General features: G+C 29.8%; 2 protein-coding genes across 6 annotated transcripts in view; one reads left to right on the top strand and one right to left on the bottom strand.

Annotated features, from left to right (window-relative positions):
• LOC111620023 (endoplasmic reticulum mannosyl-oligosaccharide 1,2-alpha-mannosidase-like) overlaps window positions 1–1,890 on the bottom strand; it is a 39,381-nt gene extending 37,491 nt beyond the window's left edge. Inside the window, exons 1-2 of one of the 2 annotated variants that reach the window (XM_023361865.1) lie at window positions 1,784–1,890; window positions 1,556–1,696 (exon numbers count right to left, since the gene is read on the bottom strand). In XM_023361865.1, coding sequence (XP_023217633.1) covers window positions 1,556–1,666 — 111 coding nt within the window. In that variant the 5' untranslated portion in view covers window positions 1,667–1,696; window positions 1,784–1,890. Of the gene's footprint in view, window positions 1–1,555 lie in introns of both variants that reach the window. The other variant, XM_023361866.1, reaches the window with a different exon arrangement.
• A 188-nt stretch (window positions 1,891–2,078) lies between these two features.
• Window positions 2,079–18,286, top strand: part of LOC111620022 (acyl-CoA-binding domain-containing protein 6-like) — a 26,151-nt gene continuing 9,943 nt past the window's right edge. Inside the window, exons 1-7 of one of the 4 annotated variants that reach the window (XM_023361864.1) lie at window positions 2,079–2,301; window positions 6,492–6,696; window positions 7,564–7,628; window positions 7,696–7,789; window positions 14,146–14,202; window positions 16,433–16,552; window positions 16,629–16,718. In XM_023361864.1, coding sequence (XP_023217632.1) covers window positions 6,529–6,696; window positions 7,564–7,628; window positions 7,696–7,789; window positions 14,146–14,202; window positions 16,433–16,552; window positions 16,629–16,718 — 594 coding nt within the window. In that variant the 5' untranslated portion in view covers window positions 2,079–2,301; window positions 6,492–6,528. Of the gene's footprint in view, window positions 2,302–6,073; window positions 6,099–6,220; window positions 6,246–6,399; window positions 6,697–7,563; window positions 7,629–7,695; window positions 7,790–14,145; window positions 14,203–16,432; window positions 16,553–16,628; window positions 16,719–18,286 lie in introns of those variants that run through there. The other 3 variants (XM_023361862.1, XM_023361863.1, XM_023361860.1) reach the window with 3 other exon arrangements.

Below are 18,286 nucleotides of genomic sequence, written 5' to 3'. Positions count from 1 at the left end.
CTAAACTTATTTCATTGTTCATTAAAGTTTAACTACTGAATAAAGTCTGAAATGTCTACCAGTGCATGTAGTCTACATTGACAACATGACAATCCAAGTGATTTAGTGCTTTTTTAAATATTTATTTTAAATTCTAGGTTAGTAAGTTATTACTTTCTTTGCTTTCAACAAATGCCCAGTAGACATCCAAAAAGATGTCATTATCATCTTTCTTCTATATTAAGTTGCCATAATTTGGACAGTCTATTAACAAAACTAACTAGGATAATTTAAAAATTGCATTTATTTCAGCCAATAATAATTTTAAGGAAATAAAAATTACATACGATAATAAAAATGCTACATCTACCAGAAATATTGTTTTTAAAAGTTTTGTGACATACATTAAATTTTTCTTCAATAAAATATTGTACTTACACTTAGTAGTTATTTGATTTAGTTTCACTTTACTAAATGTTATATAACCCATCATTCTTGATTAGGAAATTTATTTTGTAAAAATGAATTTTCTCCAAACAATTAAATAATAGTAATTATAAACTAAAGAATAAAAATATGCACACACACATAAAAGAATATATATATATATATATATATATATTATATATATATATATATATATATGTGTGTGTGTGTGTGTGTGTGTACATATACTATGTGCATACACACTTCTTTTATATACATAATTTATATAACACATATTCACAAGAGAATACTTTTTTCTTAATGTTGGAAGCTAAAACACAATTAGATCTCAAAATACATCTCTTGACAATATTCCAAATGTTTGGTATCTTTCAGTTGAATGTAAATAATGGAAATGAATCAATTCCAAAACAAAGCAACATAAACATTGTAATAAAAATTAAACTATCATAAAAAAAACAATCTGTTATTCAATAAAATAAAAATTATATTATATTAATTCTACATATTATTTCATTTTAGACAGAACACCATATCTTAAAAATTAACATGAAAATTTGATTAACAATATTTATTTCTAGTTTTTAAGTACAGTATATTTAATATTTAGATTAATCTCAGAATAATTCTACATAAATAACCTTTAATTTATTTAATTTAAAAAAAATCTCTTCAAACCTTTTAAAAATATCAGCTATATGTAAATTCATTTCTTACGCACTTCTAACTGAAATTATTAGCATTAACTTAATTATTATTTCCATAAAATATAACTTCTGTAAAGCAAAGAACAAAATAAATTTATAATTTATTACACAAAATTATTTACACAGTCAATGCTTTTAATCTTATTATACACAGTTTGGCAAGCTGACCAAGAATGTTAAACAAATTAAGTCTTTATTTTTTTGAAAAGATCAACAAACATACATTTTGTATCACATAAAAAAATATATCTCATTTAGAATGTGATTTTTACTTCAAAAAACATTAAATATTTATGAATATCTATAACAAATTACATGTTTTTACATTAAAAAAAGTTTTTCAGTAACGTTTGTTGTTCTTCACATTTTAAAGATATGTTAATCAGTAATATTTAATATCATAAAAACAAATGTATAGTTACCCTCCATAAACTTCTCTTCTGTATTTTTGAATGTCTAATGTCATCATCTTGAGTAAGGAATGTATGAGTGTAACCTTTCTCAACATCCTGATTCGAAGATGTTTTTCTCATATTAACAATTACAAATATATGTTACGTATCCTGATACGAGTTTTGATTGGTTAAAAATCACAAAAAGATCATTAAAAACTTTTATTTAAGTTAATCGTAGACGGGACATTACTTTACCTTTCGTTATCATCTACTCTTCGACGTCTTCATCTCTAACACTTTAACGTCTACGTTTCGGTCGCAGCGCCATCTTTCAACTTAAATTTTACTATGTTTTTATTATTATTATTATATTTTTTTTTTTTTGAAAAATTAAGAATGACGATTTTAATTTCGAAGTATACGTAATAATATACGACATGAATTTTATGAAAGTATGAGTTACTTATTTTTCGTGATGAACTATTATTTTTAATTCTAATTTAATCTAACAAAATGTCATGTGTTTTTATGTATCAGATATAACAGATTGCGTAAAGAATTGACGAAATATAAGGGCGCGTCTACACATTCACAATTCACCGAATTCCGAGCAAACATTTAGCTACACCGAGTAGTAGGAGCAGTTTACAAGTAATGAATATTCGGTATTCGCCGTTTTCCAATTCTTGTCGGTTCTTGTGTCGAATCAAAGGAGTAGAATATTTGCCTGCAGGCATTCGTGTGTCCATCCATACATCCGTACTAGCATATATGTACAGTATTTCCTTATTTTTGTCTTCTTGTTATCATTTTAGTCTTTTTTAAAGTAGATCTGGTATTTTATTTTTAAATTCAGTTTTTTTTTCGATTTTGTTTATAGTTTAAATATTTTGATTTTTTTCTAAGTATTTTTATCTGGTCCCTTTTTTTACAATGCGATGGTTTTAAAAAATTATTTTTGTCACGTTAACAGTTTTCTGCTTCGGTGAAATGATACCATCAGTCATCATCTTCTAGGCTTCCTTTTTTATTAACATATATAAACTACAATCAAACCTCGGTTTTCGAACTTAATTCCGTTCCTAAAAGTTGTTCTAGAACCGAAACAAATTTTCCCATAAGAAACAATATAAAGTGGATTAATCCGCTCCTGACCCCAAAACAAAGCCGAGGTACCGTACAGTACATGGCAGGTACCATACATATTGGTCTGCAATTCGAAAAAATTGTAGATCTATACATTCCCACTCTGTCCTTCCTTAATCTCAAGAACGGAGAAGATAGATGAACTTCGAGACCAGATATGAAAAACGAAAGCGCAGGAGTCCCAGACAGAGCTGTGGAGTCGAAGTCGGAAAAAATGTGTCGACTCCGACTCCCGCATTTTAAATTTACTTTATTTTTTTATTTAAATGAAATCTTTCTCACTTAGGCAATACTTCAGACCTCCTATATCAAGAAATGTATCGCGATCAGAAAGAGGATATTTATCCACTCTCATCAGAAGAGAAAGGCAGGTTTTACATCAAGAGTTAAAATAAATTACCATTTTTTTGCAAGACATTTTATTTTCAGCATGTTTCTGGTCTCTCAATTGTTTTCAATTCATTCTTTGTCACCATCAGTTTACTTTTCACCATTAACCAATTAAAATTTGTTTTTTAATATGATATGAGCATGTATTTCATTTGTATTTTAATTGTATTTGTGTACAGTTTAGATTAATGATGTATTTCCCTTCAAGAGTTGTAGAATTATTCACAGGCAATGTTTTCTAGGTTTAGCAGCATGCAGCTTGTGCAAATTTGATGAATTAAGCATGTAAATTGGAATTTATTTATACTGTTATTTATTTTTACATCAATATTTTTCATTATCCAGCATGTGAAATCTTCATCAACAATTTTATTTTAACTCTTTAAAAATCTTTTTTCTCTCTTAAAGATATTATTTTTGAAATATTGAAATTTAATTGCAAGCAAATTTCTTTTTTGTAGAGCCACCACCTCGTCCACCACTTCCTGAAGATGATATCCCTCCACCACGCCCACCTCCTCCAGAAATGGATGATGAGTTTGANATTTTCTGCTTTGTTCGAAAATTTATATTTTTTTATTATAATTTCACATTCGTTATAAACAAAATACAAAACTACTGTAAACTGTAATATGACTTTGCTAGAAAACAAAAAAAGACTGAATGTAGCGAGAATTTAAAGCGAGATACCACATTTGAAACAATACTGGCATCCGTAAAAGTGCTTTTCCTGCAAAACATCGTGTTTTTGATAGAAGAATGCCGAATTTTTATAAAAGTTCTGTACAGTATATGAATATTTTTTATTAGCTTATTATCAGAAAAAGGTTTTATCTGTCCTACATTGCTTGAGCCACACTACCCCCTGGAGTTTGTTATGAAAAGAGAAATAGTATATTGTAAACAAAGACATTTTACACCCTGAGGCTCTAAGCCAACAGTTCCCAACCTTTTTCGGGTGGCGACCCCTTTTTATATAAGCCAAGTGTCCCGCGACCCCGATACAATTGAAAAAGACATTTTTAATAAGGTAATTTAAAAAACAACGAAATTAGTTTTTTTAGTATAATAGCGAGGTTGGGCCAAAGCGAAAACCTGTACGTCAGACGTTCAGCGCCTCTTTCCTGTAAGCCTAGAAGATTAACAATGATGTTTGGAATGTCTAGCATGATTCCACTGACTTTTTTTTTTAACTCTTTCCGTTCTGTGGGCACTAAGAGGGCCTCTTTATGCAAGCCCATTATGGGTTCGGCCAGGCCCACAATAGGGTGATTGGGTGGTGAGGGATGGGGCCCGACATATCCGAACGGACCACCCCCCCGAAAAATTCCTGGGGATTTTTCGACCCGTTTGGATTCGAGCACGGGTCCCCCAGAGTGGTAGGCTGCCACCTTGACCGCTCGATCATCCGGCCTGGGGGGCCCGGGCTACTAGAATAGATGGATTAGAAAGAAGTACGAAGTAATCTAATAATCTTAATCTTTGTTGTTGTTTTTTGCCCGGGCAACTCCAGGCTCATCTGCTGGTTTTTCTATAAACGCGATATTTACAAGGAAATACTTAACTACCACGAAACCTCGACACCCCACCCCTTACCGATTTCATCTCCCCTTATTAACTCATATTAACTACAGATGTTCTAACGTTCAGCCAAATAAATTAATATGCGTGCAACGATTTTAAAGACAAAATAGTTCGAAGTCTTTTTCTGTGCCGATAGTCATTTTTCCTATTTATTATCATGGCCACATTGCTTCATTCCAAATTCCCTGTAGTTTTAGTCTGTGTAATGTGCACTTTATTCACATGTTGAGTGTTACTGTCAAATCTGCTTCCACTATTCTCATGCCACAACTTTCAAAAGTTTCTTTTATTTCGATGTGTTTTGCTGAGCTTTACCTTTTCAACCTGGTTTTACCAGGTTTTCTTTTATTTTCTTTTTTGTTTTTTGTTTTTATGGGATCACATAAAAGCAATTATTCTCGCATTTTTTACAATTTTTATTTAAACAAGTCTTATATGAAGTCTTTCAAATAACGTTATCAACTTCGATCATATGCGGGGCCATCACACCTGTCCAACACGGATAAGTTTTCAAGTTTAACCGGTATTAATTGTCATTGACCATTCTCTCTTTCGGGAGGAGATCAACTACTACTTTTGGTAGAATTTACTTCAACTCCCTTCCGCAACAGTCCCTTCTTTCTATCGGACCAGCGGTACGATGGCAATCGAATAGGAAAATTGCATAATACAGTACAAGGGTACCGGCGAGCACAAAATATGTTTTAAGCGGTTTTTCAGGGTGCCGAATTTAAATTTTTTGATCCGTTCTTCGCGAAATTCAATTGGTTGGCAGATTACCATTTGATATTTGGCTGTGAATGTTTTGTTAGAGCAAACGTTAGAAAAAGTATGGTATCTTAAAAAATTTAATACATCATATTTTAATTACTGTCTACTTGATCAATGATATTGTTCTTTTGCTTAGGACATCGCAAATCCTACGGTCGTCTCTACACAAATTAATATTGCATTCATTTAAAAAAATATATTGCAAAAATACAATACCAAAAGATACTGTATTATGTTAAACAAGTTTTTTCTGCCGCTGAAGCTCGCCGCCGCGATGCACGTGTTGCTCTATGGGTTGAGCCGGCTCTGATCTTCATTAGTGGTTTGTGAAAATTATGATCGATGATACTAAATTGCATCAATATTACAGCTTGGATGAAAAGTAGGGATAATTATAATTTAGTAAATAAAGATTATCGATTAAAACACATCGCTTTCTCTTTTGCATTAAGTAACAATAAAATAGGAAATTTTATATAATAAAATGTTAACCAAAGATATTTTTACTCTATTTCTATACATTTAATTTTTAAAGCCTTATATTAATAATCATTACTTTTATAAATCCGTTTAGTTCTCATTTAGAAAATTTCTGTAATTAGAAAAATAAAAGGATATTCACAGATGGCGTTCGAGCAATGTCATTTGAATAGATTTTTTTTTGAGGTCGGAAGTACTGGTATATTATGGCGAATGTTATGGATATAATNAATCCGTTTAGTTCTCATTTAGAAAATTTCTGTAATTAGAAAAATAAAAGGATATTCACAGATGGCGTTCGAGCAATGTCATTTGAATAGATTTTTTTTTGAGGTCGGAAGTACTGGTATATTATGGCGAATGTTATGGATATAATAATGTGTATATTTATAGTTTATCACTGATATTAAGTTCTCATTTAGAAAATTTCTGTAATTAGAAAAATAAAAGGATATTCACAGATGGCGTTCGAGCAATGTCATTTGAATAGATTTTTTTTTGAGGTCGGAAGTACTGGTATATTATGGCGAATGTTATGGATATAATAATGTGTATATTTACAGTTTATCACTGATATTAACGAAATTTGCAGATCGGAAGCTGTTGTTCACATATATTAACGAATTACAATGGCGGAATTAAAATCTTCTGGGAGTTTAGATGATCTAGAGTTAGAAGAATCAGAATCTGTATCAGAATTAGAGAAGAAATTTCATAGAGCATCATCTCATTTAACCAAAATAGCAAGCAATCTTACTCCAAATCAACTTTTGCGTTGTTATGCTTTCTATAAGCAAGTAAGTGTTATATATAATTTTTATTATTGATTTGATGCTGCTGTTAAATATTTGAGTATCTTCAGTTCTGATTATGTTTCCAAAACATCACTTCGGTATCTTGAATTATGGTGCGATCTATCAGATGAAGAAATGATGGTTAGAGGCTGAATCATTGAATGATTGCAATTGTCTTATATCATTATGTGGTTGTGCCAAAGTTTTCATCTCTACAATATAAACGTCGAATGTCAAGTGCTGCTTACAAGATAGTGGCTCTCGACATTTGACATTCACATTTTAGAGATGAAAACTTTGGTTGCAACCTTGCTATTTTATCATTGTCTAAGTGTTTTATATCATTTTATAAAAATAGTTCAATAGCTGTGACAAGTTAGCAAGTCAAGTATTGGGTTGTCCGGAAAGTTCATAGCGATTTTTAAGAGAAAGACTGTTTTATTAGATTATCACCGTTCTTTTTGATGAAATGTTACCATCTGGGGGCAAGCTTTGTAATACTCTCTTCTAGTTTTTCTGCAAAAACTGTTCTGTATGGTTTTTGCCAGCTTCCAAACTATCAAAATTTTTATCAAAAACTAAATTCTGTAGAGCTCAGAACAAATGGTGGTCCAGCGGGCAAGGTTATGTAAGTATGGAGAATGGGGTAAAACGTCCCAGCCTAGTTCCAATGATTTTTGGCTATTTGTAAAGAAATGGCTGGTCTGGCATTATCTTGATGAAACACAATGCCTATTTTTTTTATTTTTTATTTTTGGCTAATTCTGGACATTTTCCTTCAATTGCCATCTTTAGTTGATCTAGTTGGGAATAATACTTATTCCTCATTTTATAGTTTGATTGTAATTTATGTAATTTCTTTAATTTTAGGCAACACAAGGTCCTTGTAATACCCGAAAGCCTGGTTTATTTGATTTTCAAAATAAACAAAAATGGTATGTCATTTTTACATTAATTCATGTTTTTATCCATAATTTTTATGCAAGTTAAATTTATATTAAGGGCTGCATGGAATAATTTGGGAAGTATGTCAAAAGAAACTGCCATGTCTGAGTATGTTGCTGCTGTAAAATCATGTGACCCTGACTGGAATGAGGTATGTCAATAAAATTTCAGATAATTGAAAGTGATTAAATAGACTGTAAGTGTGATCTGTTTACTGTTTGCATTAAGAATCTATAATAGGCCTATAGCAGGGGTCGGCAACCTGCGGCTCGCGAGCCACATGCGGCTCTTTGGATGTGAAGCTGCGGCTCTTTAGTTCCATACGCAAATATTAAAAACATTTAAAAATCGTTCTGAATCGATTAACGAGGATTAGGCACTGATTCTATCTCTCAGCCACTTGTACTCGCTTTTCACCGCACCCCTCCCCCGTGACACGCGTCATCACTGTCGTCAGCCGTCGGAAGCTCTCGAATGACACCGTCGTCGGATGTTTCTATTATCTAATTTGTTGTGAAAAACACTACTTATATATATGAATAAATAGATATTTTTTCTTATGAATAAATAGATAGTTTTTTTTATCAAAAAACTTTATTTATGCGAGTACTATTTATTGTTGGCAAGAAAAAATTTTATGGCTCTTTAAAAACTTTGAAATTTTGTAAATTGTAATTTTGGCTCTTCCGACTCAAAAGGTTGCCGACCCCTGGCCTAGAGTGATCTTTCATAAATATGAAATTTTCATATATTGATGTTTTTGAAATGTACAGTACTTTAGGAATGAAAGGATATATAAAACTGTATAATTGATGGCTTTACTATTAAATTAGTATTAGTTATGCTATTTAATTTTGATGTGTAAAATAAATTTAATAAACATACAGTAGGCTCCAGTTTAATGGATCCCAATTAACAAACAAGAAATTTCTTATGCTGTTTAATTGTTACTCATTCTTCTGATAGATCCTTTAGTGCAGTGGTCACCAAACTTTTTGACCTTACGGACCAGTAAATTCATAATTTAAATCCCACGGACCACTAATAGGATTTTTTAAGTGTTAAATGTATTTATAAAAAAAATTGTGATCTAAGAACACATAAAATGTACCTAGTTAATAAAATGAACTGATTTGCGTTTGCGTCTGGATTGCAGTGGAGGTCCGACTAGAGAAGCTTTTATGGTGACGGTGATGCCCCAAGTGTCAAAACTAAATACTTCTTCGCACATGAATTGGTGGAAACTAAACACTGTTGTATACGTGATGTATCGATGTAAAGACAATGATTATATTCTATGAGTTTTTATAACTTTTCACGTATTGTTATGAATTGAATTATGTTTCAATGCATCTTAAAACATAACTTAACGTGATGAGTAAGTATATTCCACATTTTTCTGGGGACCAGTGAAATTTTCTCGCGGACCACTACTTTGGCGACCTCTGCTTTAGTGATAAGTAGACATCGGACATCTAGGCCCTTAAAAATGGCGTTTCAGGCACTTAAAATAAGATCTTAAATTGCGTCATTTAGGCTTTATAAACAAAAAATAGGCGATCAAAATTTGCACAATTAACCTACTTATCAGGATGATGAATTTTTTGTTTAACATATGTATTCCAAACAAAAATGCATGTATTCAGAATGATGCAAACGCAAAAGTAGACAGTTACCTTTACATTTTTTATTCGCTCTGTTTCCCATAGTTTGCTTCATAATATATTACAAGCACTTTTTCCAAATTTTCAATATAAAAGTTGCAATGTTTGTCACTGAGAATTAATTTATACGCAGAGAAAGAGTGTTCCACATCTACTGAAGATAACGGACAGTATTTCAACCTTGGAAGAAGATGAACTGGGAATTCACTTTCAGTTCTGCTCTTCTTTCCTGCCAAAATATCAGCCACAACAAACAAGCACTTTAATCCGAATCTCCTTTGAAGCACCGCTTTTGACTCTTTCTTCACTTGTTTTGCAGCAGTGCCTGGTGCATCGCAAAGTTTCTGGTTTGCTCTGTTGAGGAGATCGATTTGTTCATATATAGGTTTCCCACTACCTTTGAGAGCGGTAATAGCATCTGCAATGAATGTGAAATAACACTCGATGTACACCAGCTTGTTCTGAACATGTCATTCAAAATTTTCTTGGCTTTAGTTACACAAACTGTATTGTCCGCTAAAGTGGCCAGAAGTTTTTTGATATCGAAGAAATGTTCACTGTAGTAGTTAGTAGAAAATCTTAGCCGTGTATATGCTAAGGGAAAAATAGGCATTTGCCTAAAATCCGCTGTCTAAAAAATGAGAAATAAAGCATATCTAACCCCATATTTATTAAATAAAAGCATTTATTTTAAAATATTTCATATAGTTTTAATTTTATTACTATAAAATTGCATCAGGGGTGTAATTTATTTCCATTGTTATTGAATTCTAATTTTTTCTTCTCAGGATATGCATCCACCAGGACTTAAATATAAGTAATCAATAATAATAAAAAAATGAATTTGTCTGATTGCATTTTCAGAAAAAAATGAAACTTAAGCAGTTTAATTTAGGAATTAAAGTAAACCTCTGCAGAAATATGAAATGAAAAATTAATGAAAACTTTTTAAAAATATGAAAATAGACTAAACTTTGTTTTTTAGGCAAAAATAGGCAGCAACGTCAAAATTAGCATTTTTAGGCATTATAAAATACCATTGTTTCAGTCTAAATGTTCATGAAAAGAGTTCATACAAAATCTTAGCCATGTATATGCCAAGGAAAAAATAGGCATTTGCCTAAAATCTGCTGTCTAGTGATAAGCATAAATTTTGCTGAAGAGAACAAATCATATAAGGAACAGACCAGAAATTTCTTTCTTAAAGGAAAAATTTAAAATTCTTTTTTATTTGCAAATAGAGCATGCTAGAAGATTGAGTTGATGAATCAACATTAATAATAAGAACATTTCATTAGTTACATTGTATTATTTTTGATGGTTAATTAAAATAAAGTTTAGTTCTTGTCATAAATTTATTTGTGTATTTTTAACAGATGTTTTAGTGAGTGTATAAATTACTCAATATATAGTATTATAATATTTTATTCATACTTAACATTATAACATTTTAATGATGATCAGTTTTAAAGTAAGAACCATTTTGTTAAAAATTAATAATTAGAATACAGTACTTCAAAACTTTCATTTTTTACATCAAGTATACAGCTGTAAGTATATTACTTCTCCACATAATCCTCATTGACACTCAAGTATTTTTCTGATCAAGAGATAATCTGTCTGCAACTGTTTTCTACCCAAAAACTTGTTCAATACAGTGAACAGATGAAAGTTTGACAGCACCAGGTGTGGTGCTGTCAAAACTTTCATCTGTAAGGAAAATTGTGTAGGATTTCCTATCTAAACTTCTACAACTTCTAAATATTTGTTTTTTCCAGCAATATGAGGACATGTGTTGTTTTGAATCAGGCATACATCTTTTATTACAAGTCCCACCAATAGTTTTAGATAGCATATCATAACATAAGATTTCACAATATCTTTTGGCATTGATGGTTTCTACTTGAGGAAGAAAATCAACCAAAAGACCATTAAAACAATTGCTGTGACTTTCAGGAAGTTATTTGTTTGAATTTTCTTAGTTTAGTCCATGGGTCACCAAACTTTTTTCTCGGTGGGCCACATAACTGAGAGAATGATGAGCATGGGCTGCATAACCATTTTGTTTAATATAGTGTACTGAATACACAAAAAATAAAGACAACTAACATATTTATTTACCAATACACAAACATGATTACTGCAGCAAGCTCATAATCACTTTTCTTAGAAACTTCATTGCAGGTACAGTACTTACACAAAAAGTTTTCTGATATCTGAAGTCGTAAAAATGTCGCCAAATTTTTTATTTCACTGATTTTCCTAAAAATTATATTATTGTCAGATGCAAAAATTAGGTTGGACCAATTTAGACATTTTTACTTAACTTATTTTAATTTTTTCTACATAGTAAGTTTACAGATATAAACATCTACCGAAACCCAATACTTAGAAAATAGACACTCACTATTGCCATAAATAATTGGGTTATAATCCCACTTTGGGCTGATTCTTTTCTTTCAGTTTATTCTAAATTAATTAGTTAAATATTATAATTATTAAATTTAATATGAGATGGTGCCTAATGCCTCCTTCTAGTGCCAAATTTATTTGTAATTCGTAATTAATATTTTCAAATTATAGCCTGATTATTTACAACAATCGTGGGTGTCTATAGTAAGTTTATCTACAATCTATGATATTTCCATATAAATAATTGTATTTTAGCTCTTGTGGCACAATATGGCAGTGAGGTGAATTGTAACAGCAGAGTGAAGACAATCAACAATTTTTGTGCTGTATTCTGGATCGTCTGTTTGAAACATTGTTTGGAGCCTTAAGTTTCCAAGAAAAAAAATCAATCCAGCAACGAGTTGTTTAACTTTCCTGGCAACATCTAAAACTGTGTGATGCCATTTTATTTAAAAATTTTTTATATTTTTAATTATTATAAAATATCAAATGCATAATTTTGAGGTTAGAGATGGGTTTTATAAAAAAATTGTAAATGCTAATAACAAAGAAAACCATCATTAAGTCCGACTTACTTGAGATATGACACACCACTCCCCCTCTATCTCCCCACCGTGTTGAACTTTAACCATCAAAATTTAATAGCATTGATCCCCAATACACAAACTTCCCTGCAAATTTTCAACAAAAAGCACAGGAGTTATTAAGCCTCAACAAAATTGTGCACCCCATACATACTAACATCTATATATACAGAAAAAATACCTGAATATTTTGCATTTCTCAATGTTTCAAGGTCCCCTGAATCCAAAGATGTAAAAATCTTGGGGTGGTCATTTTTTAACCAATTTTTTGATCTTCTGTTATAAATAACGAGGGAAAGTATCCCTTTGTTATTTATAAGAAATTAATGTGCCAGTAATGTGCAAATAAAATGAATTTTTCTGGGTGTTTAAATAATAATTGTAAAGTATGAAAAATAGGTTCTCTCATATCTGATCCCTTTTGAAAATAGTCACTGCATGCCGCTGGTGATTATTAATAATTAATACAACACTAATAACTTTATAATATAGTACTAATAACTTTTCACATCCATTTCTCAGACTTATTTATTCTAAAAGCAACTAAAGTGTAAAAAATTAATTTGGAAAAGTTTTTATTCATTCATTGTTTCTTATTTAGCAATAGAACTTTTTATGTTGAAATGATAACTTATAACTTTGGTGAAACAAAAGACAAAATATTTATTTTTCTATAGTAACTTCAAAAGTTAATCATAAGTTTTATTTTATTCTAAATTTGATTAGCATTAACATAAATTATATGTTTGAGACTTATTCTAATTTGTATATATATAATAGTTTTAAAAATAGCTTCTTTTATAAAAAATATTTGAAACATTAATTTAATTTTAATTTTTCACACATTATATAGATAATGTCATTTGAATCATAAGAGATTCAGAGTCACTTTAGATTATGTCTTCTATTAAAACTTACAGATGAAATGTCTATAATTGAACATTTCAAAATATTTTTGAATGTACTGAAACTTATTTGTGTTATTTATTTAATATTTCATTGAATATTAACAAGAAGAAAATCTGACACACTTTTCCCAGCATGATAATATTTAATTCTAATAACAATGGTGAATGTTTTTGGCTTATTTCAGGGGCCTGCTTCAGGTTTAAATAGATACAAAAACTATGCTAGCTGAGAATCTCATATATTTGAAACATAAATTGATGCAAATTCACTCATATAGATATTTTTTAAATATCCAATATTTAGAGATTTATCAAAAAGTAACTTTGTGTAAATTTAAATAATCATTTATAGAAAATATTAAGTTTCATTGAGAGACACATTGTTACTCTGTTTTTTCTTGTTGTAAAAATTTTTACTCATCTGAAACTTTCCATTATCAATAAATTCATTAGTTGCAACTAAATTGGATCTCATCAGTCATCTTTAAGTGATTTGCTGCCTCCATTTTAAACTTGATATATCAATTAAATGTTATAATTCTAGAAGTAACGATATCACTGAATAGAGAATGCAAAAAAAGTAGCTTATATAAATATATATACATATATAAAATTCTTTAAATAATTATAAAACTTTCGTATGAAAATTTTGTTTAGAAACTTTATACTGATAATGATAAATGAAGTGACTTAGTCTGTTTCACATTATCTTCAGAAGAAAATCATCCAACTGGCTATAATGCATCATATTATAAAGCTACTGTAAAACTGCTGTTTTGATATACTAATTAATAAAGTTAGTACAGTAATTTTCATCTACCAACTTTTTCAGTGAATTTTGTGTAATTTTAATTTAGTTTTTATTTAAAAAATTAATATTTAGAGACTTATAAAAATAATAATATTTTGTATTTTTATAAATACTATATTTATTTTCAGAATGACAATATAAATAAAGAAATCTTTGGTCCAGTTTTTAGTACATTACCAAATACAGTAAGATTATTTGAATATTTATGTCCTTTTAAGATTAAAAAATTATTTTTAAAATGCAGAAAATAAAATTTGAGTGAAAAATTTTATTTTAATTTTTCACTCAAATTTACCTGATTGTAAACTTATTTTAGATTTTATTTTGTATGTTAAAAATAAAACACTTAAATATTAAATTTTGTAAGTGCACAATTACTAATATAAAAACTGTCATCTGTGTGTGTATAACTCCTGCAGTTTTTGTCCAATGAAGTTTCGGTTATATTTGTTTTATGTTCTGACAGAAAGTACGGGCTACTTATTTTGCAGAAATATTAGCTATAGAATAAACGTCCACCATGATTGATGGAGAAATTTCTAGTACTGTATAAAATAAATAAATAAAGATTAAAAAATTAATATGCACATTCAGTTTTAGAATACACCAAATATAACTTTAGTTTTCATTTAATATTTTTAGTTTCTCTGCATTTTTTCCTTTATAAAAAATATTAATAAATAATTAAACACACTCAAGAAAACCTTTTAAATATGCAGCCGTATTTATTACATTCTAACGTTTTTGGTCATATTCAATGACCTTTTTCAAGAATAAAGGGAAACAAGAAAAAATCGAACTCCTAACTCTAAAATTTGAATTAATGATACAAGCATTTTGGAACATTTTTTAAAAGGATATTCTAAGGGAATAAAGAGCGCCATCTCTACATAAAGGCTGTCATTATGTAACCACAGTAGCTATTAGAACATTAAAAAGTATGACGTTCAAGATATAAAATAACATAAAAATAAAAATACATACATACATAAAATACCAAACATAAACAATGTGACACGCAAATACATTAGTATAAGAGTCCTTAAGTAAGTTGCTGCTTTGCCATCATTCTTGTCGCTTATAATATACTTGCTCACCAGGCTGCCGATATCAAAGCTGAATGGGACCGAGCTAGATTGATACAAATATTTTGCGACAAAAAGCACCTCCGGTATGCTGAAGCCTGGCATATCTGCAAAACCAGCCAAAAAGGATTAGCTATCAACTTCCGAGTAGCAAGTATAGCAAGTATGGAGCAAGTATATTATAAGCGGCAAGAACGATGGCAAAGCAGCAACTTACTTAAGGACTCTTATACTAATGTATTTGCGTGTCACATTGTTTATGTTTGGTATTTTATGTATGTATGTATTTTTATTTTTATGTTATTTTATATCTTGAACATCATACTTTTTAACGTTCTAATAGCTACTGTGGTTACATAATGACAGCCTTTATGTAGAGATGGCGCTCTTTATTCCCATAGAATATGGCTGCGTTTCTTTATGCAGCGAGAGTGCAGCGTAAATGACGTCACGAGCAGCTATCGCTACACATCGCTGCATCATAGTTTAGAAACGCTTTCCGCTCGAGCGAAACACGGACGTCATAATCTATCCTTTAATTCCAGTTACAGCCGAAAATAGTGCTTTAGTTAAAGAACTACAATATTTAAATAAAGAGATATAAAGAATCGAGCATTTATCTTTCCATAAATGTGAACAAAGTAAAGAGATAAAAGATATATAATTATATTTAAAATATAGTATTTTCTTATTCTTTAGATAACTTTCAGAGTCATTTCATAAAATTTAATCCTTCTTAATCTTTCCATAATATTTTTATCAACAGTCACTTTTTTATTTTTACAGCATAATATCGTATTATACACACAAGCGTCCATTTTGCTTTATGCGTGTAGCGGACGTAAAAGCTGCTTTACCTTCGCTGCAGCGACCTCTTGCAGCAAACGTTTAGAAATGGTTCGCTATATTGCAGCGCTGCATTTAGAAATGGGTTTCAGAGGGTTCGCTGTAAAGCGCTTCTCGAGCGCTGCATAAAGAAACGCGGCCTATCCTTTTAAAAATGTTCCAAAACGCTTGTATCGTTAAGTCAAATTTTAGAGTTAGGAGTTCGATTTTTTTTTCTTGTTTCCGTTTATTCTTGAAAAAGGTCATTGAATATGACCGAAAATGTTAGAATGTAATAAATAAAGCTGCATATTTAAAAGGTTTTCTTGAGTGTGTTTAATATTAATAAATATTATTTCTTGAAAATGTATGTACAAAATTAGCACTAATTCTACATACTCTATTATTGTTAATATTTTATAATAAAGTTTTATTTATTTAAATAGTTTTTCCAAATAATTGTTAATAGAATCATTTGTTTATATGTTTTTAATAATGTAAACAGGATGAATATATTAATGATGATGATAAAACTGCTTTTGATTGGGTAAAAGAGAACAACATACGCAAATTAATGAACTATATACATGCGAAGAGTTATTTATTAAATGAACAAGATGAAATGGTATTAATCATATTACTTTAAATTTCATGTTTTGTGTGCATTTAATAAGTTAACATGTATGAATTTTTCTCTGTAGCAAATGACATTGCTGCATTGGGCATGTGATCGAGGTCATACTTCTATTGTTGAATATTTACTGGAAAATAATGCTGATATTGATGCTCAAGTAAGAACAGTCTTATTTTATTTTACTCTTTAGATTTTATCTACATATATNTTGAACAACCTGGTATGTGCTTTTTTAAAATTGTGCTGATTAAAAAAGCATGTAGAAAAAAGAGTGCTATAAATAAAATATACAGGATGGTCTGTTTATAATGTTCTTGGAAAATATCTCAAAAAACCTGCATCCTACTTTTGAAAAGAATGTTTCAAATAAAAGTTCATTAGTTTTTATATAGAATTAAAATAAGAAATAAAAAGTTTGGATTCCCATTTAAGAAACTGAAGTTTACCTTATTTTTACCAACAGTAGTGTCATCTTGTAACCCTCTTGATGATAACACAAAAATATGTTTGATCAAATTTGAGTAAGGTGCATATTTTTGAGATATTTCCTGATAATATTATAAATAGACTATCCTGTATATGTTTAAAATACAAAATAAAATTAGGCAATGGGATTAGTTATCTACTTATAAAATTGATTTAGATATATAACTATAGTTCTAAAATTTTTTCTTTTTTTTTAAAGAAAAAATTTTTAGAATTATAGTTATACAGGTAAAATTGATTTAGATATATATGTTATAAAGATACATTGATCATGAACAGAAATTGACTGTCCATGAGCAAAAACATCTAATATATTTCTTTATAATAAATTAATTTCTTGAAGCTTCTTGACCATTCAAATAATTGTTTTCATTTCTTTCTTATTCTGAACTCATATATTTATCCGTTATTTTTTGAATTAGTTGATACCAGTTGTTTAAATTTATGGAATATTTTAATATTTGTAATGTATGAAATCAGTTATTGAAACACACTTGTATCATTAAAATATTGGAAAAAGAATCTCCAAACATGGCTGATAACATCTCTAAATACTTTTTATTATTTCTACTGTTTTACCTTGTTTTTTTCTAGTTTAGTAGAAAATCTATCACTAGAAAAGCTATACAGTCGACCCCCCTATAACATGGGTTCCTATAACGGAAATTCCTATAACGTAGCGAAAAAATTGCAGCAACATTCGTTTAAAGGAGCTCCTAAAACGTCGTCGCCGACTCGTTTTGCGACAAGATTGATAGAATCTGGACCAATAGTGGATGAGCAGCCGAACTACTTTCCTCCGCCCTGCGCCACGCTACGGAGCGGCTAAATTGAGTTTGCTATCATCTGTACAGTATTATATATAAATTATATATAAATTAGGTACTGTACATATAATTATATATTAATTATATATAAATTAGGTGCTGTATATATAATTATATATTAACTTAATTTATTGTAACTTTATTATAATTAATAATTTCCGCCGTCTAGCGTGGCGCCACGCTACGGAGATTTTTACGCTAACTATCGTCTGTCAGTATGTAAATTAGGTACCGTAAGTCTAATACAGTACTGTAATTTTATACATTTCTTGTGAAAGAAACATTTCTTATTCAACGGCGATTAAAATTATTTATATTAATGATGTCTCCGAAGTTCTACGAAGTTTTCACAGAAAAATAAGTTGTTAGAAATCGGCCGCTCTTTGCTGAGCTGTTCCGCGACGAAAACAAT

Source organism: Centruroides sculpturatus, unplaced genomic scaffold (genome assembly GCF_000671375.1).
Source record: "Centruroides sculpturatus isolate CEXI.00-Female unplaced genomic scaffold, Cexi_2.0 scaffold12, whole genome shotgun sequence".
NCBI lineage: Eukaryota > Metazoa > Arthropoda > Arachnida > Scorpiones > Buthidae > Centruroides > Centruroides sculpturatus.
Note: the sequence above shows the minus strand (reverse complement) of the source record. Positions and strands in the feature narration are given on the sequence as shown.